At 43.2% G+C, this 26700-nt stretch overlaps 1 protein-coding gene across 3 annotated transcripts in view; it reads left to right on the top strand.

Moving 5' to 3' along the window:
- The window catches only part of LOC124722038 (pancreatic lipase-related protein 2-like), a 132766-nt gene that overhangs the window by 39412 nt on the left and 66654 nt on the right, over positions 1-26700 (top strand). For all 3 annotated transcript variants that reach the window (XM_047247231.1, XM_047247229.1, XM_047247230.1), the window contains exons 4-5: positions 14460-14700; positions 20588-20821. In XM_047247231.1, coding sequence (XP_047103187.1) covers positions 14460-14700; positions 20588-20821 — 475 coding nt within the window. The remainder of the gene's footprint in view (positions 1-14459; positions 14701-20587; positions 20822-26700) is intronic.

Raw genomic sequence — 26700 nt, 5'->3', positions numbered from 1 at the left:
CGGAACTACACACAGATGCCAGTGGGTATGGGATCAGTGCTGTTCTGGTGCAAATTTCGGATGGAAAATGGAAAGTTATAGCCTATGCTTCTAGGAAACTTACAAAAGCCGAGAGAAACTACTCAACTACAGAAAGAGAATGTCGTTCTGTGATCTGGGCCATGTGTAAATTTCGACATTATCTCTATGGAAGGCCATTCACTGTTGTTACAGACCATTATTCACGTTGTTGGTTGAAAGGTCTTAAGGATCCAACAGGACGACTCTCCAGGTGGGCACTAAGTCTTCAAGAGTATGACATTGCCATAGTGTACAAAAGTGGAAGAAAACACGAAGATGCCGACTGTCTCTCAAGAAACCCTGTGCGTGACCATCAAGACTTTGATAAAGATAGTGACTGTCTCGCTGCACTCCAGGATCTCTCTGCTGAGCAGAAGAAGAGTGCCAAGATATCTCAAATTTTGCTTGCCTTAAATCTGTTAGAGGACAAGTTACCGAATTAATGGATATGTTTGCAAGAAAAACTTTGATCCGTTTGGAAAGAGGTGGCTACCAGTAATTACTAAACACATGCACTTAGATGTTCTACAGAAATTCCTGGACACACCTGACGCCGGACATTTAGGATTTATTAAGACGTACGATAGGATCTGCAAGAGATTTTTCTGGCCAGGTTTATTTAGGAGTGTCCGTCACTATGTGTCGCACTGCCGAGAGTGTCAGAGGAGAAAGGCAGTTCCTCAGAAACCATCTGGCCGACTCATACCAATTCCACCAGCAGAAACGCCTTTCCAGCGTGTTGGGATTGGCCTCCTCGGACGATTTCCAACGTCTGCTAGTAGCTGTAGATGGATTATTGTTTGCACTGATCATCTCACACGCTATGCCATTACAAAAGTCGTGAGAACAGCCGAATCCTTCAAGATAGCCAAATTCATCGTGAAAGACATTGTATTAAAACACGGTGCCCCAAGGTCGTTAATTACAGATTGAGGGAAAGTTTTTCAATCGAATCTTGTGACAAGAGATAAACCGTCGGTGCAACATTACTCATCACATGACGACGCCCTACCATCCGCAAACTAATGGGCTTATTGAATGCCTTAATAAGACCTTGGCCGACATACTATCAATGTTCGTCAATGTTGAGTAGAGTAACTGGGATGAGGTGCTACCTTTCGTGACGTGTATCTACAACATCGCCAAACAAGACAACACAGGATTTGCTCCATTTTTTCTGGCGCATAGGCGTGAAGCGACTACGACGATGGACACTGTGTTTCCATTACATGCTGATGACGTGGACGACGACCACATCGGCCAGGTGTTAAGCAGAGCTGAGGAAGCTCGGCAGTTAGCTCGACTCCGCACGCTGCAGGCTCAAGAAAACGATCGCCGAAGGTGTGACACGAGCCACCGCCCTGTTGTCTACCAGACTGGTGACCTCGTCTGGATCTTCACTCCCGTTCGGAAGGTTGGTCTCTCTGAGAAGCTCCTCAGGCGCCTCATGAGGTTGTAAGACAGTTGTCTGATGTTACTTATGAAGTTGAAGATTTCGACCTCGACGCAAGACGACGAAAGATCAGAGATAAGGTCCACGTCCTTCGAATGAAGCCCTATAAGGATCCTGCGACCCAGGGTAAATTCGAAGCTCCAGCAACAGGCAACAGGCGGAAAGGTGACGAAGAGCAAAGGACGTTGTAAGAAGATCACCGCCAGGGCGAACATCAGTCATCGGGAGTCGGAGTATGCAGGACCGATGACTCGTTCCCGGACTAGGAGGACGTAACACCGAGACACTGTTCTCTTAAGGACAGAGCAATGTCGCAGACGACACTTGATAGCATTGTCACTGTGGTGTAGCGGTTGTGCTGCTAGACTGTGGTATGGACGGTCGTGAGTTCAAAATTCATCTGAACTGTGAAATTTTAATTTCTATATTCTGTTCGAGGACATTCTATAAGTATCCACAAATATCAAGAATCATTGTACTGCAATGTTCTGTAACTGTATATACATACCGTATGTATTCTGGCCGGAGGCAGTTCGCTCCGAGCTCTTGTATGTGCAAGTGCCAAATAAACCTTCGTTAAGTGAAGTTAGTGTTCGTCATTCATCTAATTACACCTTTTTCTACGTGACTATATAATGTAATACACTATACAACAAATGTCACCTCGTATAAAGAATTTGACAGCCTACAGTGGACAGCTCGCACAAGTTTCAAGTGGCTATCAATATTTATAATTGTTTATCATGTTTTGGTACTTCTTGAGAAGTCCTGAGTTAGCTAAGTTATGTTCTACTGCAGCTGATTCCTCCGCAGTACAGCATGTTCTGTCCCACAAATAGAGAAATGTACTTCATACACGAAAGTATTAAAATTCTATTGATCAGCTCTCGAAGCATTCGCAACAATGTCCGAAAGTTTCTAGAAGTCCTAAAAAGGAATGGAAGTCAAGCAACACTAGGTACAGAAAACTGGCTAAAACCCGAAACTGACAGCAATGAGATCTACAATGAAGCTCCAAAGAAACTGGTATAGGTATGCGTATTCAAATTCAGAGATATGGAAACAGGAAGAATAAGGCGCCGCGGTCGGCGACTCCTATATCTCCAACATCGCCGCGGCCGGGGAAAAATCCTGCAAGAAAGGGGCCAACGACGACTGAAGAGAGTCGTTCAACGTGACAGAAGGGCAACCCTTCTGCAAATTGCAGCAGATTTCAGTGCTGGACCATCTAGAAGTGTCAGCGTGCGAACCATTCAACGAAACATCATCGATATGGACTTTCGGAGACGAGGGCCCACTCATGTATCCTCGATGAGTGCACGACACAGAGCTTTACGCCTCGCCTGGGCCCGTCAACATCGACAATGGACTGTTGATGACTGGAAACATGATGCCTGGTCGGACGAGTCTCGTCTCAAATTGTATCGAATGGATGGATATGTACGGGTATGGAGACAACCTCATGAATCCATGGACCCTGCATGTCAGCAGGGGACTGTTCAAGTAGGTGGAGGCTCTGTAATGGTGTGGGGCATGTGCAGTTGGAGCGATATGGGACCCCTGATACGTCTAGATACGACTTTGACAGGTGGCATGTATGTAAACATCGTGTCCGATCACCAGCATCCACTCATGTCCATTGTGCATTCCGACAGGCTTGGGCAATTACAGCTGGACGATGAGACGCCCACGCATCCCGATGGCTAAAGAGTGGCCCCAAGAACATTCTTATGAGTTTAAACACTTCCACTGGCCACCAGACTCCCCAGACAATAACATTATTGTGCATATCTGGGATGCGTTGCAACATGCTGTTCAGAAGTGATCTCCACCCCTCGTACTCTTATGCATTTATGGACAGCCATGCAGGATTCATGGTGTCAGTTCCATCCAACACTACTTTAGTTTTTAGTCGAGTCCATTGCACGTCTTGTAGCGACACTTCTGAGTCTCGTGTTGGCCCTATAAGATATTAGGAAGTTGTACCAGTTTTTTTTCTCGTCATTGTAAGAATTTATCGAAAGGACAGGGGAGGTGGTGTATTCCTCGCAACAGACAAGGAACTCAAATCAGCTGAGATAAAAATTGATGCTGCATCCGATATTGTTTTGATAAGGCTCATCATCAAGACTGAGCATAAATGCGTAATTAGGACCAAACTCATTCCCAGATGTAATCGTGAACGTTTGGGGAAACCTCAGCTCCCTAATATACACCGATATGTCCGTTCCCCTGTAAGACTGCTATCATTGGAGCATAATTACAGTTTTATAAGTGGTGGGCATGACAAGATAGCCCGCTAAATCATTGGTGTCAGTGACCATGAAACAGCCGTAGAAACAATGATTACCAATGTATATAGGGCAATTGAAAGCAGTGGGAAGATTTACATATTCAAGTAAACTAGGTAAAGAGGCAGCATTGTCATATCTCAAGGAGGAACTCGGAACTTTTAGCTCCGGGCAGTGGTGTGGCTCAAGTTTAGAAGCTCAGTGGATCAAGCACTGGTTAGATACATACCTATTAGAACAGTTCATGATGAGAGGGACATTCCGTGGGATACATGCAGTTACTGTAATGAAACTTCTAAAGAAACAGAGGCCACAGCACAACTACTGTAAAACATTACATTGGGCTACAGACAGAGAGATACTGAATGAAATGTGTTTGGCTGTTAAAAGGGCAATGAATAAAGCCTTCAATGACTAACCGTACCATAGCAGAATATTATCCATAAATCTCTTACAAAACCCAAATAAATTTTGATGATAAGTAGTCTTATTGTAGCCCCAGAGTTTGTGTCCAGATACTCATAGACGACACAGGAATCGAAATTAGCTAAACTAAACTTAACTCCGTTCGAGCAGGCCTTGAAAGCCCAACGGCACTGACCGACCACCGTGTCGTCCTCACCCCACAGGCACCACTGGATGCGGAGATGGAGGGGCATGTGGTCGGCACACGCTTTCCCGGCCGTTGTCAGTTTTCGTGATCGGAGCCGTTACTTCCTCATCAAGTAGCTCCTCCATTGGTCTCACAAGGGCTGAGTGCATCCTGCTTGGCAACAGCGCTCAGCAGATTGGACGGTCATCCATCCAAGTGCTAGCCAGGTCCGACAGCGCTTAACTTCGATGATCTGTCAGGAACTGGTGTTACTACTGCGGCAAGGCCCTCGGCAGGAATCGAAATAAGCGGTAGCAAAACAAAATAAGAGACGCTGAAATCTGTTTTAAAATGTTGCCATGCAAATAAAAATGTAGTACTGTCCCAGTATAAATATCGTACCACTGCGAAGCTAAGTGATATAGATATTAGTGTCAATGGCGTTGAAAAACAGCTGCAGTCACTAAAACTGAACAACACTCCAGGGCTTCGTGAAATTCCTGTCGTATTCTACGCAAAATTTACAACTAAATTCGCCCCCATTTTAACCATAACATATTGTTAATATCTTGGACAAAAATTGTTCCCAGTTGTTGGAAGATTTCACAGGTCACAAGCGTCTAAATAAATGGTATCAGAAGTGATTCGCAGAATTACCCCCCCCAGTGTCACTGGTATCCACCTGTTGTAGAATCTTAGAACATATTCTGAACTCAAACATAAGACAGCAGTCAAATATCTCTTACTCCATAGCGACCACAATCTTCAGTGGAAGACATATATCACAGAATTTGTCGCAAACTGCGAAAAGTCCATTAATATACTACGAACTATCATGGATGTGAGGTGTGGAGCGGATGCAGACACGGGGCTAAGACTGTATCGTTTTTTTGGTGCACCCATACATGGATTACGCTTGTCTTTGTTTTGGATTAGCACCGGGCACATGTCTAATACGATTAGACAAATATCAGTACATAGCACTTAGATTATGCCTGGGGGCAATGTAGTCTACACCGACCAACGCTCTGTTAGTTGAAGCAAATCAGTCTCCACTACATCTACGTCGCGAATACCTGCGTGCTAAATTTTTACTCAAACGGTTGCAGTTCGCACAAGACCTCGGCACATATTGTTAAGTGACTTTCGGAGCCTGATATGGAAGGACAGATATTACAAAATGTCTGTACCTCAATGAGGTTGTGCCATATGTCCAGATACTGGCTCAATAAAAGTCTTCCTCCTCTTATTGTAGCGGCAGCCGCCGAGCCGAGAGGATGTGCAGCAGAGCAACAGCAGCGCTTGTGTGATAAACGGTAAATTAATTTAGTCTTTGTTTTTTTATTCACGTGCTTCTGCAAAGAAGTGAACTGTACGTGTGTATTTTACTGTGTAGGCTAGTGGTTAGAAACTCAACCGTGGTTTTTGTTTTTTGCGTGAGTCTTGAGAATATCTTTTGTGTAGGGCGACTTCCTAGTGTAAATTTTCCGTGTAGAGAAATTTATTTCTGTTTAATAGCTTGCGGTCTCAGAGTTCAGTGAGAAATCTGCGCACCAACCTTTAGTGTTACTTTCTTCTCCTTTTGTATATTTTCAAATTCAGTAGCGCCATTTGTGACCTTATATCTATTTTATACACCGTACGATATGGCCAGGGACTGTGATTGTTGTAAACGGACACAAGGAGAGTGCCTGCCGTCCGTCAACAGCTGGAAGCTGTGTTGGCTACCGTCGACAAGCTTCTAGGTAATGCTCGAAGTTACGGAGACGTCGGGGCGCCAGTGACAAGACCTGCGACACCTTTGGTGTCACTGGAATCCCCTGGTGACCCGGACGTTACTGCGGCTTCCGATACGCAACATCTGACCGGTCCGTCCTCACTCCAGAGTGGGTGCCAGACAATGGTGAGTCCACATGTCACTGGACGGAAGGCGAAAGAGGGAGCAGGCCGTACGGCTGGCTCCCACGTCTTTAGCAACAGGTACGAGGTGCTACCCGGAGTTGATGATAACTCTGAGCCAGCACGGGATGCCTCTCCTGTTGGGCCAGCGGTCGATTTTCCTGCCTAGTCCGGACAAGTACAGAGGGTGGGTATGTTAGGCATTGGGAGTTCCAATGTTAGGCAGGTGATGAGCCCCTGAGGCAGATAGCAGGCAAGGCGAGAAAGAATTCCAGTGTGCACTCGGTATGTTTGCCGGGAGGTCTCATCCGTGATGTGGAGGAGGCCATGCTGGCGGCTATCGAGCGCACTGTGTGCAGCCGCCTGCATGTAGTGGTACATGTCAGCACGAATGACGCCTGCCGCTTGGGTTCTGAGGTCATCCTCGGCTCCTTTCGGCAGCTGGCTGATTTGGTGAAGGCAACTAGCAACGAACGCGGGGCGCAGGCTAAGCTGTCTATTTGTAGCATCGTACCCAGGGTTGATCGCGGTCCTCTGGTTTGGAGCAGAGTGGAAGGTCTAAACCAGAGGCTCAGACGGCTCTGCTACGTTATCGTATGCGAATTTCTCGACCTCCGCTATTGGGTGCAGAATTGTAGGGCTCCCCTTAATACGCCAAGCGTGCACTACACGCAGGAAGCGGCTATTAGGGTAGCGGAGTACGTGTGGCGTGCACATGGGGCTTTTTTAGGTTAGAGGACCCCTCCCTTGGGAGTAAACACGATTTCTCTGTTAAATTAACCACAGTGATGTCAGAGAATCTTGGTCCTCGCAGATCAGAGATAGAAAAGATTAATATGATTTTAGTAAACTTCAGGAGCATCCGAGGAAATTTCCCAGAATTAGTATCGCTTATTCAAGGCTATAATGCACAGATAGTATTGGGAACAGAAAGCTGGTTGAAGCAATGACAACGAAATCCTAAGTTCAAAAAATGGTTCAAATGGCTCTGAGCACTATGGGACTCAACCTCTGAGGTCATTAGTCCCCTATAACTTAGAACTAGTTAAACCTAACTAACCTAAGGACATCACACACATCCATGCCCGAGGCAGGATTCGAACCTGCGACCGTAGCGGTCTCGCGGTTCCAGACTGCAGCGCCTAGAACCGCACGGCCACTTCGGCCGGCTCCTGAGTTCAGACTGGAATGTTTATCGTAAGGATAGGTTAGTCGTTAATGGGGGCGGCGTGTTTATTGCAGTAAGAAATTAGATAAAATCTAGCGAGGTTATCACGGATTGCGAATGTGAATTACTCTGGGTGAAATTGAGTATCAAAGAACGGTCAAAAATGGTGATCGGATGCTTTTATAGACCACCTGGGTCAGGATCTGTAGTTGTAGAGCGCCTCAGACAGAGATTGCAGAATATCATTAATAATATTCCTGGTCATGCCGTTGTAATAGGGGGTGACTTCAACTTGCCAGCCACAGATTGGGAGTGTTACGCTATTAAAACTGGTGCCAGAGACAGGGAATCGTGTGGCATTGTTCTGGATGACTCGTGCGAAAATTACGTTGAGCAGAGAGTTAGAGAATCAACTCGTGAGGGTAACGTCCCAGACCTCCTGGCAACAAACAGACCTGAACTTATCGAATCAGTTAACGTAGAGGAAGGTATCAGTGATCATAAGGCTGTGACAGCATCTATGACGACGGGTTCTACAAGGAATGTTAAGAAAGATAGGAAGATATATTTGCTCAGCAAGGGTGACAGGATAAAAATTTCACAATATCTCAGCAGTCAGCATCAAATATTCGGTGATGAGGACGAAGCTGTGGAGAACAAATGGGAAAAATTCAAAGACATCGTTCAGCATGCCCTATACAAGTACGTTTGTTCCGAGTAAGGTTTCAAGGGATGGGAAAAATCCACCATGGTTTAATAGCCGTGTTAGAAAAAAATGGTTCAAATGGCTCTGAGGACTATGGGACTTAACTTCTGAGGTCATCAGTCCCCTAGAACTTAGAACTACTTAAACGTAACTAACCTAAGGACATCACCCACATCCATGCCCGAGGCAGGATTCGAACCTGCGACCGTAGCGGTCGCGCGGTTCCTGACTGTAGAGCCTAGAACCGCTCGGCCACTCCGGCCGGTCGTGTTAGAAAAGCGCTATGTAAACAAAGAGACCTTCATCTCAGATTCAAGAGAAGTAAAAACCTAGCTGACAAACAAAAGCTGAACGAAGCGAAAATGAGTGTAAGGGGAGCAATGACAGAAGCGTTCAACGGTTTCGAAAGGAAGACGTGGTCAACTGATCTGAGTAAAAACCCTAAGAGATTTTGGTCGTATGTAAAATCAGTAAGTGTGTCAAAATCATTTATTCATTCTCTCAGCGACCACACCGGCACCGAAACGGAAGATAACAGCGAGAAGGCCGAAATACTGAATTCTGTCTTCCGAAGTTGTTTCACCGCGGAAGATGGTAACACTGTCCATCCTCTCAATCGTCGTACGAACGTCGAAATGGCAAATATTGAGATAACCGATCGCGGAATCGAAAAGCAGCTAGAATTACTTAGTAGTGGAAAGGCTTCAGGACCAGATGAGATACCTATAAGATTCTATAAAGATTATGCGAAAGAACTTGATCCATTTCTAGCAGTGATGTATCGCAGGTCGCTTGAGCAACGAAAGACACCTAACAACTAGGAAAAAAGCGCAGGTCTCTCCCGTTTTTAAGAGAGGACGTAAGACAGACCCACACAATGATTGACCTCTATCGTTGACGCGAATCTGTTGTAGAATTATGGAACGTGTTCTATGCTCAAGAATTATGACGTTTTTGTAAAATGAACAGCTCTTCTATAAAAATCAACATGGATTCCGCAAACAGAGATCCTGCGAAACTCAGCTCGCTCTGTTCCTCCAGGAGATCCACAGCGCAGTGGACGACGGCGCTCAGGCTGATGCCGTGTCCCTTGACTTCAGTAAGGCATTTGACACGGTCCCGCACTACCGTTTAATGAAAAAAATACGAGCTTACAGAGTACCGGAGCAGACCTGCTATTGGATTCAAGACTTTCTTGCAGATAGAACTCAATGCGTCGCTCTTAACGGAAATAAATCGACAGATGTAAAGGTAATATCCGGAGTACCACAGGGATGTGTGATAGGACGGTTGCTGTTCACAGTATATATAAATGATGTAGTAGAAAGCGTCGGATGCTATTTAAAGCTATTTGCAGATGATGCATTTGTTTATACCAAAGTAGCAACGCCAGAAGATAGTAAGAATTTGCAGAACGACCTGCAGAGAACTGATGAATGGTGCAGACTCTGGCAGTTGGCCCTGAACGTAAATAAATGTAATATATTGCTCATACATAGGAAAAGAAATCCACTACTGTACAGCTACACTACTGATGACAAACAGCTGGAGACAGCGTCTGCCGTAAAATATCTAGGCGTAACTACCCAGAGCGACTTTAAGTGGAATGACCATATAAAAGACTGTGGGAAAAGCTGACTCAGATTCATCAGAAGAATCTTAAGGAAATGTAACTCATCAACGAAAGAAGTGGCTTATAACGCGCTTGTTCGCCCGATTCTTGAGTATTGCTCATCTGTCTGGGATCCCTGTCAGGTAGGACTGATAGAGGTGATACAGAAGATCCAACGAAGAGCGGCGCGTTTCGTCACGGGATCGTTTAGCTGGCGAGAGAGCGTTACGGAGATGTTAAACAAACTCCACTGGCAGACGTTACAAGAGAGACGTTGTGCATCAAGGAGAGATTTAGTATTGAAATTTCGGGACAGCACTTTTCAGGAGGGGTCAGGCAACATATTACTTCCCCCCACATACATCTCGCGTATTGACCACGAGGAGAAAATTCGAAAAAACTAGAGCCAATACTGAGGCTTTACCGTCAATCATTCTTCCCACGCACTATTCGCGAGTGGAGTAGGGTTGGAGGGATCAGATCGTGGTACCGAAAGTACCCTCCGCCACGCACCATTAAGTGGCTTGCGGAGTATGATAGATGTAGATTCGTAGATACCAGTCCATTTCTAAAACGAAGCCTACCTGCGCAAAGATTACTCTGCTGTGAAGCAGACCACCGTACCAGCGTATCGAAACTACAAATTGTATTTTACCTAGACTTTGAGTGTGATTATTCAAATAATTGCATTTTGACAGAGTATAACTCCAAACATAATAACGCAAGATTCATCTACACCGACGCTTCGAAGAATGAAAATGGATGTCGTTGTGCTTGGGTTCTGTGTTCATGATCGTTTCTGATTCCAAATCAGAGCTAGAACTATTAAGACATCTGCACAGCGGAAAATCCAAAAATCCAATAACATATGACAACATGAGTCAAATGTCAAATGGGAATCAGGAATTTACCATGTGCGGGGTTAAAGCGAACTGTGGCATATATCACAATGAAACAGTAAATAAGCTATCCAAAGTAGCCGTTCATGGCGGAGCGATGGGGCACATGGAACTTCTAGTTACAGATATTTTAAACGTTATTAAATCCACAATCAGAGGGAAATTTGACCAAGAATGACAGGAGTCCTCTAAATACAAAGACAAAGATCTTGCCAGAGTGAACCAGGAGTTCAAAAAAATATTCAAATGTGTGTGAAATCTTATGGGACTTAATTGCTAAGGTCAACAGTCCCTAAGCTTACACACTACTTAACCTAAATTATCCTAAGGACAAACACACACGCCCATGCCCGAGGGAGGACTCGAACCTCCGCCGGGACCAGCCGCACAGTCCATGATTGCAGCGCCCCAGACCTCTCGGCTAATCCCGCGCGAACCAGGAGGTGATTCCTAAATTCGGATACGAGAAAAGTCTATGTTCCAAAAGACTGACGAACGCTACAAGGCGTCTCACATTCAATCATGGCTGCTACTTAACGTTGTGTGGCGAGGTCTTGTGAGAGCTGCGACCGTTTGCGGAAAAATTTGGCACGCAGGTAGTCGCGACGTAGATGTAGTGGAGGCTCATTTGCTTAAACTAAACGAGTGTTAGTCGGTGTGTGCTACATTGCTCCCACGCATACTCCAAGTGATTTGTACTGAAATTTGTATAATCATCTTAGACATGTGTCCTGCGCTGATCCAAAACAAAGACAAGCGTAATCCATATATGATACAGTCTTAGCCCCATGTCTGGCGCGATGTGGTGAAGAAGAGGAATTTTTCAATAATATCTTTTTTGGCTACATGAACAGATACAACGCTACAAGCCATCTTCTAAACGCCTTGTCACCAATGGTTGCTATTTGTTGACATCTATTACTATCACCATTCTGCTCTGCTTGACAGCGTTGTGAATATATCGCCTTTTGCTGGAAGAAAAGGTCAAATTCTAACATGATTCTACAAAAAATTTATATTTATGATGATGTGAAATGTATCAAATCCAATGTGTACGTTGCTGTTCGATGTGTTAAAACTTACATGTGCGATGATGGCTGTATGAGTCCTGCTCAGACGCCAAAATTAATAATAATAATAATAATAATATTGGAGTACCTCGTACAGAATCCCCTCCGCCAGGGCAACCATTATGAATTACGAAAACATCGCTCACCAACTCGCCCTTTTCTCACATGACAGCCTGAAAGCCATGGATGAAGGCAATCAGGTGGATGATGTATTTCATATCTTCCAAAAGCCATTTTGCTCAGTACTACATCAACAATTACTAACGAAAGTACAATCATACGGGATACCAAGGGAAAGTTGTTACTGGACTGATGATTTCTCCGTAGAAACAACGCAGCATGAAGAGGGTGTCAACGACAGAAGCAGAAGTGAAGTCAAGCGTGTTCCTGGAAAGTGAATTAGGATCCTTGATGTTAATGTTGTATATTAATGGCTTGGCCAACAACAATAATAGCAAACACAGGCATCGACAGATGCTACAGTTGTATACAATGAAGTAAAATGTGAAAAAAACTGCAGAAATATCCAGGCAGAACTTGATAAGATTTCAAAGTGATTCAGATGTTGAAAACTTGCTTTAAATATTCAAAAACGTAAAATTGTGCACCTCAGAATACTCAGAAAAATTGTATCCAATTACTAAAATGCCACTGTGTCACAACTTGATTCGTTCAAAGCATGCAAACGCCTAGTTGTAGCAATCTGTGAATATATGAAGTCAAGTGGTCCCATAACCTCAGTAGTAGGTAAACCAAGTGGCAGACGTTCGCAAAGAAGGGCAGCATGAATTGTTACAGGTCATTCGACTGACGTGAGAGCATGTTGAACTATCTGAACTGGCACACTTCTGAAGATAGAAGCCAACTCTCCCGCGAAAGCCTGATTAGGAAAGATCCAGAACTAGTGTTAAGTGAAGAATCTACTGCACTCCATACGTAACGCTGCGACGACAAGATTAGACTAATTACATCGCAATTTAACCGCGCTCCATATTTAAATAGAACAGGAAGAAACCCCCATACGTGGTCCAATAGCGTCATGCACTTCACAGTGATTTTCAGAACATGGATGTGGATGTATATTCCCAAACAGACCTCTCCGTGTTCACCTTCCCCCTGCACTCCACGCCACCGATCGTAATGGTGAAATGCACTCACAAAAGAGAGCAGCGGGCTTCAAATCACCGTCCGGCTTCCCCGATTTATGTTTTATGTGTTTTCTGTTTCATTTTATTTTGTAAATCGCTTGAGGTAAATGCCCGAGTGGTTCCTTTGAAGAAGAGCCCTCCAGATTTTTTTTCTCTATCCGTCTTCGATCCGAGTTGGTGTTCCGTTTACAGAACGCAGCATGTCATTCTCAATGGAGAGAAGTCTTCCGAAGTAAGAGTGATTTCAGGTGTGCCGCAGGGGAGTATCATAGGACCGTTGCTATTGACAATATACATAAATGACCTTGTGGATGACATCGGAAGTTCACTGAGGCTTTTTGCAGATGATGCTGTGGTGTATCGAGAGGTTGTAACAATGGAAAATTGTACTGAAATGCAGGAGGATCTGCAACGAATTGACGCATGGTGCAGGGAATGGCAATTGAATCTCAATGTAGACAAGTGTAATGTGCTGCGAATACATAGAAAGATAGACCCCTTATAATTTAGCTACAAAATAGCAGGTCAGCAACTGCAAGCAGTTAATTCCATAAATTATCTGTGAGTACGCATTAGGAATGATTTAAAATGAAATGATCATATAAAGTTGATCATTGGTAGAGCAGATGCCAGACTGAGATTCATTGGAAGAATCCTAAGGAAATGCAATCCGAAAACAAAGGAAGTAGGTTACAGTACGCTTGTTCGCCCACTGCTTGAATACTGCTCGGCAGTGTGGGATCCGTACCAGATAGGGTTGATAGAAGAGATAGAGAAGGTTCAACGGAGAGCAGCGCGCTTCGTTACAGGATCATTTAGTAATCGCGAAAGTGTTACGGAGATGATAGATAAACTCCAGTGGAAGACTCTGCAGGAGAGACGCTCAGTAGCTCGGTACGGGCTTTTGTTCAAGTTTCGAGAACATACCTTCACCGAAGAGTCAAGCAGTATATTGCTCCCTCCTACGTATACCTCGCGAAGAGACCATGAGGATAAAATCAGAGAGATTAGAACCCACGCAGAAGCATACCGACAATCCTTCTTTCCACGAACAATACGAGACTGGAATAGAAGGGAGAACCGATAGGGGTACTCAAGGTACCCTCCGCCACACACCGTCAGGTGGCTTGCGGAGTGTGGATGTAGATGTAGATGTAGATGAGCCCGTTGTCGACAGTAAGTTTAACCCTATCCATTTTCCATTTCTTCCAATCGATACCCTTAATAACAGCACCCTGCACACATCCCAACTTCCACTTTCTCTCTCAGGGTCCATTTTCTATCAACCATTTTAGACTAGGAGCAACACAGAAGTCTCCATCATCATAACATCAAGATATTTTTGAATCTCACTTTTCATGAAAATACTTGTTCGTTTGGAGAGCAAGCACTTCACTGCTTGTTACTCTTCATCCACGGGGCGCTGAGCTACAATAGAGAATGGTATAATATGAGTCACAAAGACACCTATAGGCGATTATTTATACAGCGCTTCAGGCAACATTAATGAATATGTTGGATATAGCAGGATATTAACCGATGTGTATGGTATTGCATACAGGTGGACGCGAACATATTGGTTGTGGACTGGCAGCGGGGCGCTGCAGGGCCATCGTACGCCACGGCAGTGGCCAACACTGAGTTGGTAGGCAGGCAACTTGCTCTGCTGCTGCTACACATGATACAGTCTGGGATTCAGCCCAGTCAGATACACGTGATAGGATTCAGCCTGGGAGCACATGTTGCAGCTTGCGCCAGCAACATTCTCAGGAGCCACAACATTCTTCTAGGGAGGATCACAGGTATGAAAATATGTGGGTTATATATATCTAATTTAAGTTGAAGACCATTATTCAGTTCTTTGGGAGAATTCGAGTTAATATCCACATCCAGGTTGGGCTGAAAATGGCCACACATTTAAAGGATGAGGAAAAATTATTTTATTTCACGCTGTTGAAACACAGTTCAGTCGTTAAAGGGGAACTGTACTGCAGCTGAGGAAAACCGTACAAACAACAGCCTAGTATTCTCTACGAAAGGTTGTAGAATTCCAGATAATCACACAAAAAAAAGCAGGTAGCGCTGAGGTTAAGTGCATGTATATGGCACCTATTGCTTCCTAACATAAAGATTAGCTGCAATGGCATTATTGTCTTCAAGTAGTCTTATTTCTCCTCTGCAACCTTTCGTGTAATAAAAATTGATTCATTTCCCCAGTGAGGTGTTTAACGATAAATCGTAAGCTTACAGCACCAATATCTAGCGAAGATACACTTGAAGTTTCACGCATTCTGCTATGTTCCGAAAGCTTAATATGCTTCACGAAGTCTATAGTGTATGACTGTGCTGTTAAACTTATCTTCCGGAGGGAGTTATCCAGTTCTGGTAGACGTCTACAGTGAACAAGAAAAGAGAAGATTTAAAAATAAATAACATCTGAATACCGCATAAAAATGGACATATTCTGCACTAGTAGTGAGCGGTATCGTGAGCTCAGACCATATCTCGTTCCACAGCTTTATCTTCTTGATCACATGACTAGTTCACAGTAAACATTTATTGTATATGACTTTGCTCGTCAACTCATCTAGGAAAAGAGTTGAGATACATACATCTTGCACAGTCAATGAAGGAACGTAAGCTACTACGCTTTTATCGATCACGAACCATAGCTTTAAGTTTCTCCTGATCTGTTTTCTAAAGAGTGAACGCAAAAAAGTGCAGTCTTAGCTTTTAGTTAAAAGAGAATTTCTCTCGCAACATATTTTACAATGAATAAGTTCTACAACAGTGACAAAGACACCTGTGAATGGAAGTAGTCGTTTTAGCATTCAGCGCGTTTACTGAAAACCCATGGAAAGAATACTGCATTCAGAACTCATTGCTAGTACAGCAGATTTACAAACAAAAACGGTCAAAGACTTGTAGAACTCTGCAAAGAACACAACGTTATATCTAAATCAAAATACTTTAAGAGGAAGCCAAGTAAACTTAAAACATGGAAATATCCAGACTGGAGGAAGGGGGAGTGGTTGCTAGACCATGTCTGTATGGACAAAAATTTTCATAAGGAGATCCACAATGTTAAAGTACTGAGAGGAGAAGACACAGCCTCAGACCATTATATAGTTAAAATTAAAATCAAATTCACTCCGTTAAAGAAGAGGACCGGAAAAACTAATAAAATAAAAAGGAGGTTTGACCCACATCAGCTAATTAAAAATAATAAGTACCAACAAATACCTCAAACCACCAAATTAACAGATGATCTAGAACAACTAGTGCCTAATCTTAAAAAAGAAGCAGAGAATCTAGCTCCCTTGAACCCCTGAAGGAAACATGCATGGTGGACATCAGAATGTGACAAATTCCATGAAGATGGACACCAAGCATGGTTAAAGTTTCAAACACATAAAACTGAAGATAATGCCATTAACCTAAAAAATGAAAGAAAAAAATTCACACAAAATATTAGAAGAATCAAGAGAGGATTCCATAAAGACATTATAAGCTCTATAGAAGATAACTATCATAAAACCAACTCCAGGAACTAGTATAAAATCTTTGGGAAACAACTACAACAATATGAGGCCCCTACACTAATACTGAAAGATGAAGATGGAAGAATGACACACAGTAACAAGGAAAATGCAGAAATCATGCAAAGCATTTAACAAACTTCTGAATTGCGAGGAACCCAAAGAACCCTTACAAATCAACATAAATACCCCAATAAAAACCAAACCTAACAAACTAGACCCTCCAACTTTCCAAGAAGTAGAAAAAATTCTTAAAGAACAAAAAAATTATAAGGCATATGGAGAAGATAAGGTTTTTGTTGAAATGTGGAAATATGCAAGTGACACAGTCAAAACCTCCTTACACATGGCTCTAACAAAAATTTGGGTAACAGAACGATTCTCCGAACATTGGACCACAGCTATCATCCACCCACTACACAAAAAGGGAGATAAGAGCAACCCAGACAACTACAGAGGAATCTCTCTTCTAGATTGCACATACAAAATTCTATCGAAGATCCTATATGAAAGAATCAAGAAGCAATTAGAACAGGAGTTAGGGGAATATCAGGGAGGTTTCAGACCATGGAGAAGCTGTGCAGAGCAGATAATTAGTTTAAAATTGATTATGGCATACTACAAGAAACGGAACAAACATCTGGCAATAACATTTGTAGATTTTAAGAAGGCATATGACTGTCTCCACAGACTTTCAGTATTAAAAATTTTAAGAAATCTAGGACTCTATCCAAAACTAATTAAAATAACACAACTCACTCTAACCAACACCAAATCAAAAGTCAAGTTTAGAGGAGAAATTTCGGAACCATTCCTCATAAAAATAGGCTTAAGACAAGGTGACTGCCTATCACCATTACTGTTCAACTGTGCACTGGAATACATAATGAGAGAATGGTACAAGGTCAATCAAAAGATGATAAGAATTGGAAGTGCAAAAGATGATATTAGCTTAAACTGCTTGGGATTCGCTGATGATCTTGCTCTCCTAGCCAACACCATTCAAGAAGCCAGGCAACAAGTGAAATCACCACAAGAAATAGCAGAGAAAGTAGGCCTTAGAATATCATTTGTAAAAATGGAGATTATGCTAACTGATCCACCACTTGCAAACAAAATTACAATAGGAAAACAGGAAATCAAAATTGTTGATAAATTTAAATATTTAGGCGAAATAATAACATACAATCTAAATGAGAAGCCATCATGGCAGAATAGAATAAAAAAACTGAACTACACAAATTACATTTCCAAAACTACATACAACTAAAAAAGCCTATTGAAACGTCCCCTTAGAAAAATTATACATGACTGTGCTTAAACTGACACACAATATTTTGTTATAACAAAATATTGTGTGTCAGTTTAAGCACAGTCATGTATAATTGTTCTAAGGGGACGTTTCACTATCTATAGATGCAAAATTAAAACACTATAAAACAGTTACACAACCAGAAATAACGTAACGTATGCAGCTGAAACTATCTTCAAAACAACTAATACAGCAGAAATTGACAGAATACTAAAAATAGAAAGAAGAATAATTAAGGCATGTATAAACAAACAGTATAAAATAAATGGACATTGGAGAATAGCATCAAATGAAACAGTATATAAGAAAATAGAACCAGTCATGAGCACGATCAGGAAGAAACGCATCTCATTCTTTGGACATCTGATGAGAACTCCAGAAAACAGAATTAGTAAAAAAATAATCCAAAAATTGTGTAATAGCAAGAGTGACATTAAATGGATCACAGAAATTATGGAAGATATAAAAGAACTCCAAATTACAGTAGATGACCTCAAAAGCAAGACAGAGAGAACCAGAATACTGCAAGACCCGCAAACCAGGCTACAAATGAAAATCAATAAAAGGAGTACAGGAAGAGTGGTCTCAGATGAAGAAAGAAAGAAAACATCTGAAAGAATGAAGAAATATTGGGCAGACAGAAGAGCAAAACACTTTTCATATGAGAATAGACTCTAACAATTATATTACCTAAATTTCATTAAGTTATTGTTGAGCCAAATTGTATCCCTGTGTAACAACTTGTTTACAACTTTGTATTTTTGACTAAAGTGATCCAATGAAGGCCATAAAATAAATAATAATAATAATAAACAGCAATTTAACATCTAGTACATCATTCAAAGCCATTTGTACATCGACTATGACTCTAAGATCCCTATCAAAATACGAATGTGAATGGAATAGAAGAAGAGAGGAATGTGGAGGAAGATAGAACGGAGAGAGAAAAGGTAAAAAAGGATAGAAGAGAAGGAAATAAGGATACAGGAAAATGTTTCGACTGACTTGTTGTGAAGAGATTGAGGGACTCTTCTATCTGAATCGACTTTCTCAAAGGGCAGGTTGTCACGGAAACTGCGGAAATCGTCTGGTGTTCACATGATGCTGTCATTAGTACTTGTAGAATGTGAAAGAAAGACGATTGATTTTGTATCTGATAGCGATTCAAATTCCCTAGTTCGCCCAAATATCGATATTGAGAAGCAGTCAGAGGTACTCGAGGTGTCCAGTCGAGTAAGCCGTGTCGCGGGACCAAAAAAATGTTCAAATGTGTGTAAAATCTTATAGGACTTCACTGCTAAGGTTATCAGTCCCTAAGCTTACACACTACTTGACCTAAATTATCCTAAGGACATACACACACACCCATGCCCGAGGGAGGACTCGAACCTCCGCCGGGACCAGCCGCACAGTCCCTGACTGCAGCGACCTAGACCGCTCGGCTACTCACGCGTGGCTGTCGCGGGACCGAGGTGGGAGTAACGGACTCGTGTGTTGGTCATGGTCTAAGGGGTGATGCTACTTATTATTAAATACCGCAGTCGGAGGCGGCTCAGACATTCTCTTGCGCCCTATGAAGATAAAACTATCGCGTCATACCTATTCAGAGTCTGATTGTGGTTGTTTATTGTTCTCGATTTTGTATTACTCCCAGCATGGATTTTTCGCGCTTTACGACAACCATCGATGTGTTGTGGAATTCGTTTCTGGAAGGCCGTTCACTATGTGAAACATGTCACGGAACACCATCTGGAACTGCCTGTGTGTTTCACTAGTCTCCGCGTCACTGCCTGGGCGAATGATCATGAAACTTGTTTCTATCTACTCCCGGGTAGGAAAGAAAAGCTGCTAGTACGCGGAAAAATTCTGAAGTCTATGCTTCATTCATGAACATGAGTGACAGAGGCTTGTGTGCTCTGTTTTTCAGAATAAACGGCAGTAAAGTGCAGTACTATGGGAAGTACAAATACTTCGGAGAACACCGAAAACCTTAAAATTGTTTTGGAAATTTGCAGTAAGTTCCTATGGGACCAAGCTGCTGAGGTCATTGGTCCCTAGGCTTACACACTATGTAATTTAACTGAAACTAACTTACACTAAGGACAACACACACATCCACGCCCGAGGGAGCACTCGAACCTCTAACTGGGGGAGCCGCGCAAACTTTGACAAGGCGCCCAAGACCGCGCGGCTACCCCGTGCGGCCGGACACCGTAAGTTGTTGAACTGCAGAGAGTATAATGAAAACTACGTGCAACGTCGACGTTATTAATGACCACGTGCGTCCCTCCGTGTAGTCATCTTCACCATTAGTCATCGTATTTTCCAGGGGAACGTTCACCAAGGTCAGAATCGGACTACAGTGGTAGGAAGAATGTGCCTGTGAATTGGAGTCTGTGTCTTGGCCACCAAATTAGCAGGATATCGCCATATCGAGGGTCCACCTTCCAAATTCAGGTAAGCAACAGGAGCTGCGTGAATTGTGTGTTGACATCTTAGGCCTTCGACCATTGCCTACGAGGCGTGACGAATTGAAGCCGCTTTGTGCGTTACATGTGAATCAGCACGATGTTAGGAAGGCAGTCTTATAACCTCGGTGACAAATGTGTGCGTTTTTAGAGAACACAGCTTCTACCTCACTTTATTTTCTGGCATGTCCTCCACTTTGAACAAAACTGTATGTTGTCAACTTACCTAGCTGACATTAACATGAAAAGCATCTATTTGCTCACAGATCTTGATACATTGCTTTGAACTGCACCTCTACAGAGCCAGTAAGTAGTAACTGAAACATAAACATAGTTATTTGTTTAATGTACACCTCTTTCGTATTTTTAGGACTCGATCCAGCTTCACCGATTTACAAAAGCAGTCTGCTGCTACAGTCCTACCGCAAGCTGGATACCAATGACGCAGCGTATGTTGATATTATTCATACCGATGGTAGTCGTACCTGGGCTGAAGGTTTTGGTTTGCTGCGACCGCTGGGCCACGCTGATTTCTATCCCAACGGAGGTCGCACTCAGCCTGGGTGCACGGAAGGGTACGCTGCCGTCGTTGTCAGCCACCTGGGTAAGCATTTACATAAGTCTAACTTCAGAATTATGCAAAATTTCCAAATTCGGAACAGACTTTTAATTCTGTTACCGTATCGTATTCGAAAAAAAGTAACTGTAGCATTCAGTTAGAAATAAAAATATTAGCTGTACGAATGCATATTCATCTTGATATATGTCGCATCACCTGCGATTGACAGCGACATTCTCTGACGGAAAATGGGACAACTTCACGGATTGTGGCATTGGCACCAGGGTATAATGTGAGCAAACTGGGGGGTTGTAGTTTTAGTGATTCATTAGTCATCGTCATTGGTATCAGATAGCGCTCAGGAGGCCTTTCTGTGCATCCTCTGTTTTGACTCTGCAGGCAGTAACTATGCCTATTTCAGTGCTGAAGAGTGTTTGCAACATTCATTCTAGGCTACAACTGTTCCCTGCCGATGCGTACGTACTCCTGTTGAACAGTTTCAGCCATTTGGATGGGGTCGCACTGTTGTAGTTTCGGAAGCTAGATGGACGTATCTACGGACTGCTGCACATGTTTTTGGGCACAATAAGTGTTGTGTCACAGATTTTAAACTTTGTCTGTGGAACAATCCCATATCTGTCGACCAAATTCTGGAGGTTCGCGTGATACAGACGAAAGTGAAGATTGAGGTACTGTGCGAGCAGCAGTGGCCGACTGGACATCGTACAGTGACCAAATCCAGGCACATGTTGCATCCACTGTGTCATAAAAGACCATCTGGAACCGTATGCGTGCAGCACGCTTAAGATCACGTGTGCCTCTGGCCAGGATACTGTTAACACCACAACACTGCCAAGCATGGCTACTCTGGTGCCATGAAAGCCTTGAGTGGAGAATGGAATGGCACTCTGTCGGCTTCAGTGATGAAGTGCAGCAGCACAGCGGAGGACACCGTTTACGTCTGTGAGTTTCACGCGTCTGCTACCTTTAAAACTCGTTAATTTCGTGCGTGTTTGTTTACTTATCAGGCAGAGTTCCGTGTTTATTAACTATCTAGAGCAGTGGTTCCCAATAGGTGGTCCGCGGACTCCCAGGGATCCGCGGGCTATGCCAGAGGAGACCGCAAGATGCTATTAGAATAAAAAATATATTAAATATATTTCGTATGATAACAGATTTTTTGTTTTGGCCGCTCCCTGCATGAGAAGAGCTTTAGCGAACGCTAACTTCTGCTTCTAGCGTCTTCCTAGAGCCAACTGAAACTAGCACACTCTAGCGCAAAACTAGAATTGGATAGAGGCGAACAGTTCTGTTGTATGCCGTTAGACTGCACGCGCTGCCTCTTTGCAGTTGACAAAGACAATAATGGATATGTCAATGGTTTTCTAAGTACCAAAAATAGAAAAGTATAAAAAGACTCTTAATTTGGCTTTTTTAGGTAGTTGATACTGTGATATGACAAGGTAACAATCATGCTCGATGAGGGGGTCCTCGAGAAAATTTTGTTGGGAACCCCTGATGTAGAGTATATTTTCAACGTCTTTAGGATGGACAGGATGTGTGTTTGTTATGTCTAGATGCGAACTGAGATGGTGACCCTCCGGTCACAGCTCCAGGTGGCGTTGGATTCGGTCACACAACTTGATGCTGCTGCCAGTGGGCATCACTGCTGGGAACAGGACGTGCAGAACGAAGGGAAATCCAGCACATCTCATGTGTCTCCTGATCGGTCTGCTACTGTGGCAGCCCCAGATGTTGCCTGCACCGAGGAAGACCCCTCACTCGTGGTCGAGTGGGAGGTCGTTCCAAGGTGTAGTAGACAGTGAAAGACTTTCAGAGGGGCCGATCAGAGGGCCTCCCTGGTTTGTCTGATTAACAGGTTTTTGACACTGTCTGCAGCTGACAAAATCACTGAGCCAGATGCAGTCGCTCGCACTGTACCAGAGAAAGCCTCTCGGCCTGCTAAGTCTGGGCATTCACAGAGGGTGGCATTACTGGTAGTTTGGAGGTCCAACGTTAGGCGCGTAATGGGGCCCCTTAGGCATATGTCTGCCAAGGAGGGGAAGGAATCCAATGTCCACTTGGTGGGTCTACTGGGAGGAATCATTCCATATATGGAAAGGGTGCTTCCAGATACTATGAAAAGCACAGAGTGCAGCCAACAGCAGGTGGTGGCTGAAGTCAGTACCAACGATGTGTGTCACTTTCGATAAGAAAAGATTCTCTCGGTTTTCGAGCGACTAGCTGAAGTGGTAAAGACTGCCAGTATTGCTTGCGGTGTGAAGGCAGAACTCGCCATCTGTAGCGTCGCTAATAGAACCGACAGTGGTCGTTTCTGAGCCGAGTGGAGTGTCTGAATCAGAGGTTCTGCGACCGTGTGGGCTGCAGATTCCTCGACTTGCGCCTTCGGCTGGCGAGTTTCCAGATTTAGCTTAATAGGTCATGGGTCCACTACACATGGGAAGCGGTTACATGGGTAATGGAGGCTGCGTGCAGGGGACTGGGCGTTTTTTTTAGGTTAGACTGATCCAGGAAAATACTGAAAGGGCGTCATTCTAAAAGGATGCAAGGCAAACACAGAAAGGGAGACCTAGCAACAATTGGCGTTGTAGTTATAAATTGTCGTATCTGTGTTGGGAAAGAACCAGTGCTTCAAACGCTAATCGAAAGCATTGAAGTTCAAGTCGTTGTAAGTGTGGAAAGCTGGCTAAATCTGGAAATAACTACAGCCGAAATTTTTACAAAGGGAGGCAGTGGCAACTTATAGGCAGGTGTTCACTACAGCTTCCGCTGTTTCCATCTCTGTCGAGAAATGGCCCAGCCGTGCCTCCGCCCAGGCGGATTGCTACACGCATGAGTTTTTCACCTCCCACAAAGTTCTCGGGGAGGAAAGAAAGCCGTCCGAAGTGACCGTGCGGTTAAAGGCGCTGCAGTCTGGAACCGCAAGACCGCTACGGTCGCAGGTTCGAATCCTGCCTCGGGCATGGATGTTTGTGATGTCCTTAGGTTAGTTAGGTTTAACTAGTTCTAAGTTCTAGGGGACTAATGACCTCACCAGTTCAGTCCCATAGTGCTAAGAGCCATTTGAACCAATTTTTTGAGGAAAGAAATAAGATGAGGCACAACGCGCCATCGATCCAAGCTGAAGCCTCTACAGCTTTTCAAGGGAGGGGAGCTCTTGTGGTAACCACAATATCGACTAATCGATTAACTCCCGTGGATTGACTATGTACGAACTACTTAGTGATATATTTTATGGCTTTTTCAACGTGTGTTGAGTGTATATGTATCTTTGCTTCTCGCAAGTGTTTTGATGCCTAATTAATTATTTGCTGGGCTCTATGACACAGTTGTTCGTTCGTAGTTTAGATAACTCAGAAATTCCTTTCATTATCTCCTACAATTCTAATATGGTGGAAAAATGTCTAGTTTCTTTCACTTCATCTGCATATACTTCACCACCCTTTCTGCCATAATTGGTATAAACTCTTCACACATTTGAAAAGAAGGGTATGATGTGCTCCTTTGCCTTTGCTAACATATATGTAGCTAGAAAAGGATCGGATTTTGCTATTAGATTTGGTAGCATCTTGAAATTTCCGCATTGTGTTGACCAAGACCCATAGTTGCGACCCCTGAAAGATGGACTTTGTATTAAAAACTTCTAGACCACAGAAACAACTCGTTTTAAAACGTAACTCCAATATTGTACTTCTGTCTCAAGCTGAAATGTTGATTCCTTACCTACTCTTTGTCTTCCAGCTTTTAAAGTTAACACACATTTCCTATGTTCAGCTGAATTATCATGGGCAGTTAGTCTGCACTAACAGTTTTTACAGGTATTAAACGCCTCATTACGATTTGCAGACTGTAATGTTCCACCAATAACAAACATGGGACTCAAGATACATTACTCTTGCTCTGAAAGTATACTAAAAATAGTCTTTGTAGTTTCTCGCCATTCCTCATGGCTCTGAAAAAAAAATTATTAAAGGACCTCGGAAAGTCAGCATGTTGCCTGCATGAATTACTGAAATCATAATCCATATTCTGTGCCATATAATCTTGTTTAGCGACATGATCGCGAAGGAATTCGTTAATTATGGCGTTCGCAAGGTCGTCAGAAACTGAATCACTATCATCATTCGCTTTATATGCCTCATTTGGGTCCACTGAAATGATTGTTTCCGCGCGATTAGTATTCTTTCTAATCTAAGAAACGCTTGACCCAGATAAAACACACGCTGCACTGTTTTCGTTATTGTTCACTACATTGTTACGCTCTGATGTTCCATGACTCGATCTCGAGCTGGAATTAGCTGGCTGTGTTTGATTTTTAAATTGCACGCTGGGTTTTGCATTCTTTCTCACAATTTCCTTTATCTTTATTGGCTTACTTTTCGCGAGTTTCCGGTATTGAAAACCGTTTAATCTTCGACTGTCACTCATTTGACTGAGACTGAAATATAAATCACAGTCTAATTGTTAAACAGCTGCACTCTTTACAGTTCCTCATTAAACTGTACTGCCAGCCACGCGGCTGTCTGCTAGAATGATTGGCAGTATTTTATTTGAATTTGAAGGAGCATTGTTGAGTGTCGACTGGCTTCTCCTATGACACTGTTAGCGGTGTCTCTCATCACAAAGCTCAATTAGGAGCAGCTAGAATTTCCTTCCTTCCATATACCACATGAGAAGGCACGACACTGAATAAAGTCAATAATGGTAACAATGTCACGACGTAACATCGTTACCAAAACAAAACCTGTCGTTTCCTCGTTGAGTGACCATACTCTTCATAAGATTTGAGCTGATTGTTACCACTGTGATTCATATCCATTTCATTGTGAGTGGTGTTCGCATTCTCTTTTCAGGAGTTGTGAATAAAATGTTTGAGAAAACAGTGACAGTTTAATTCGCCTCCCCACTGAACGCGCGGCGCAGAGCAGAGCAGAACCGCGCAGAGGAGTGCAGAACTAAACAGAGTGGAGCACAGTGTTCGTAGGTGCGCAACAATGATCCAGTGTGTGAGCGCGCCCGTCAATAAAAATGGGAAACGAGAAACGCCGGCCAAACAGAGCTGCGCACGAACGATTTCCTTTGATGTACCGACAATACGCGGAAGTTGTTCGTTGTTGCACAGAGCGGCTCGGTCTGACGTCCTCACCGGCCACTCAGCGCTGGGCAGAGCCTCATTTCTTGGTTTTGCGTTGCGAGTAGGGCCGTTGGTAAATATCGATGTAATATTTTCCGCGATATAACGAAATAGCGATATCAAAATTTCAGTATCGAGTGCCGATATTTTTATTTTATATTATATTTTTTTCACAATTTTCGGTACGTATTTGAAGATATTCTTTTGAAATTACAGTATAACATAACTTTACTTTCACTGTGTGAAGGATTCTTACTACTTTCTGAGCTTTCATCACGTCCAATCCTTCTCTGTGGGTGTGTGAAGCAAGTATATGTTGCACAAAAGGAGAAGTCTGACTAAAAAATTATTTTTAACTCAGGTAGTGTGTTATTTCTTCCCATCGGCATTCTTCAAAAACGACTGATGAAAATCACGAACAAAAATATACCGGGTGATCAAAAAGTCAGTATACATTTGAAAACTTAAAAAACCACGGAATAATGTAGATAGAGAGGTAAAAATTGACACACATGCTTGGAATGACATGGGGTTTTATTAGAACCAAAAAAGAACACCCCATATTTGCTAGACGCGCGAAAGATCTCTTGCGCGCGTTGTTTGGTGATGATCGCGTGCTCAGCCGTCACTTGGCCTCCTAGGTCCCCAGACCTCAGTCCGTGCGATTATTGGCTTTGGGATTACCTGAAGTCGCAAGTGTATCGTGATCGACCGACAACTCTAGGGATGCTGAATGACAACATCCGACGTCAGTGCCTCACCATAACTC

Source organism: Schistocerca piceifrons, chromosome X, assembly GCF_021461385.2.
Source record: "Schistocerca piceifrons isolate TAMUIC-IGC-003096 chromosome X, iqSchPice1.1, whole genome shotgun sequence".
Taxonomy (NCBI): domain Eukaryota; kingdom Metazoa; phylum Arthropoda; class Insecta; order Orthoptera; family Acrididae; genus Schistocerca; species Schistocerca piceifrons.
This window is presented reverse-complemented; position numbering and strand designations above follow the sequence as displayed.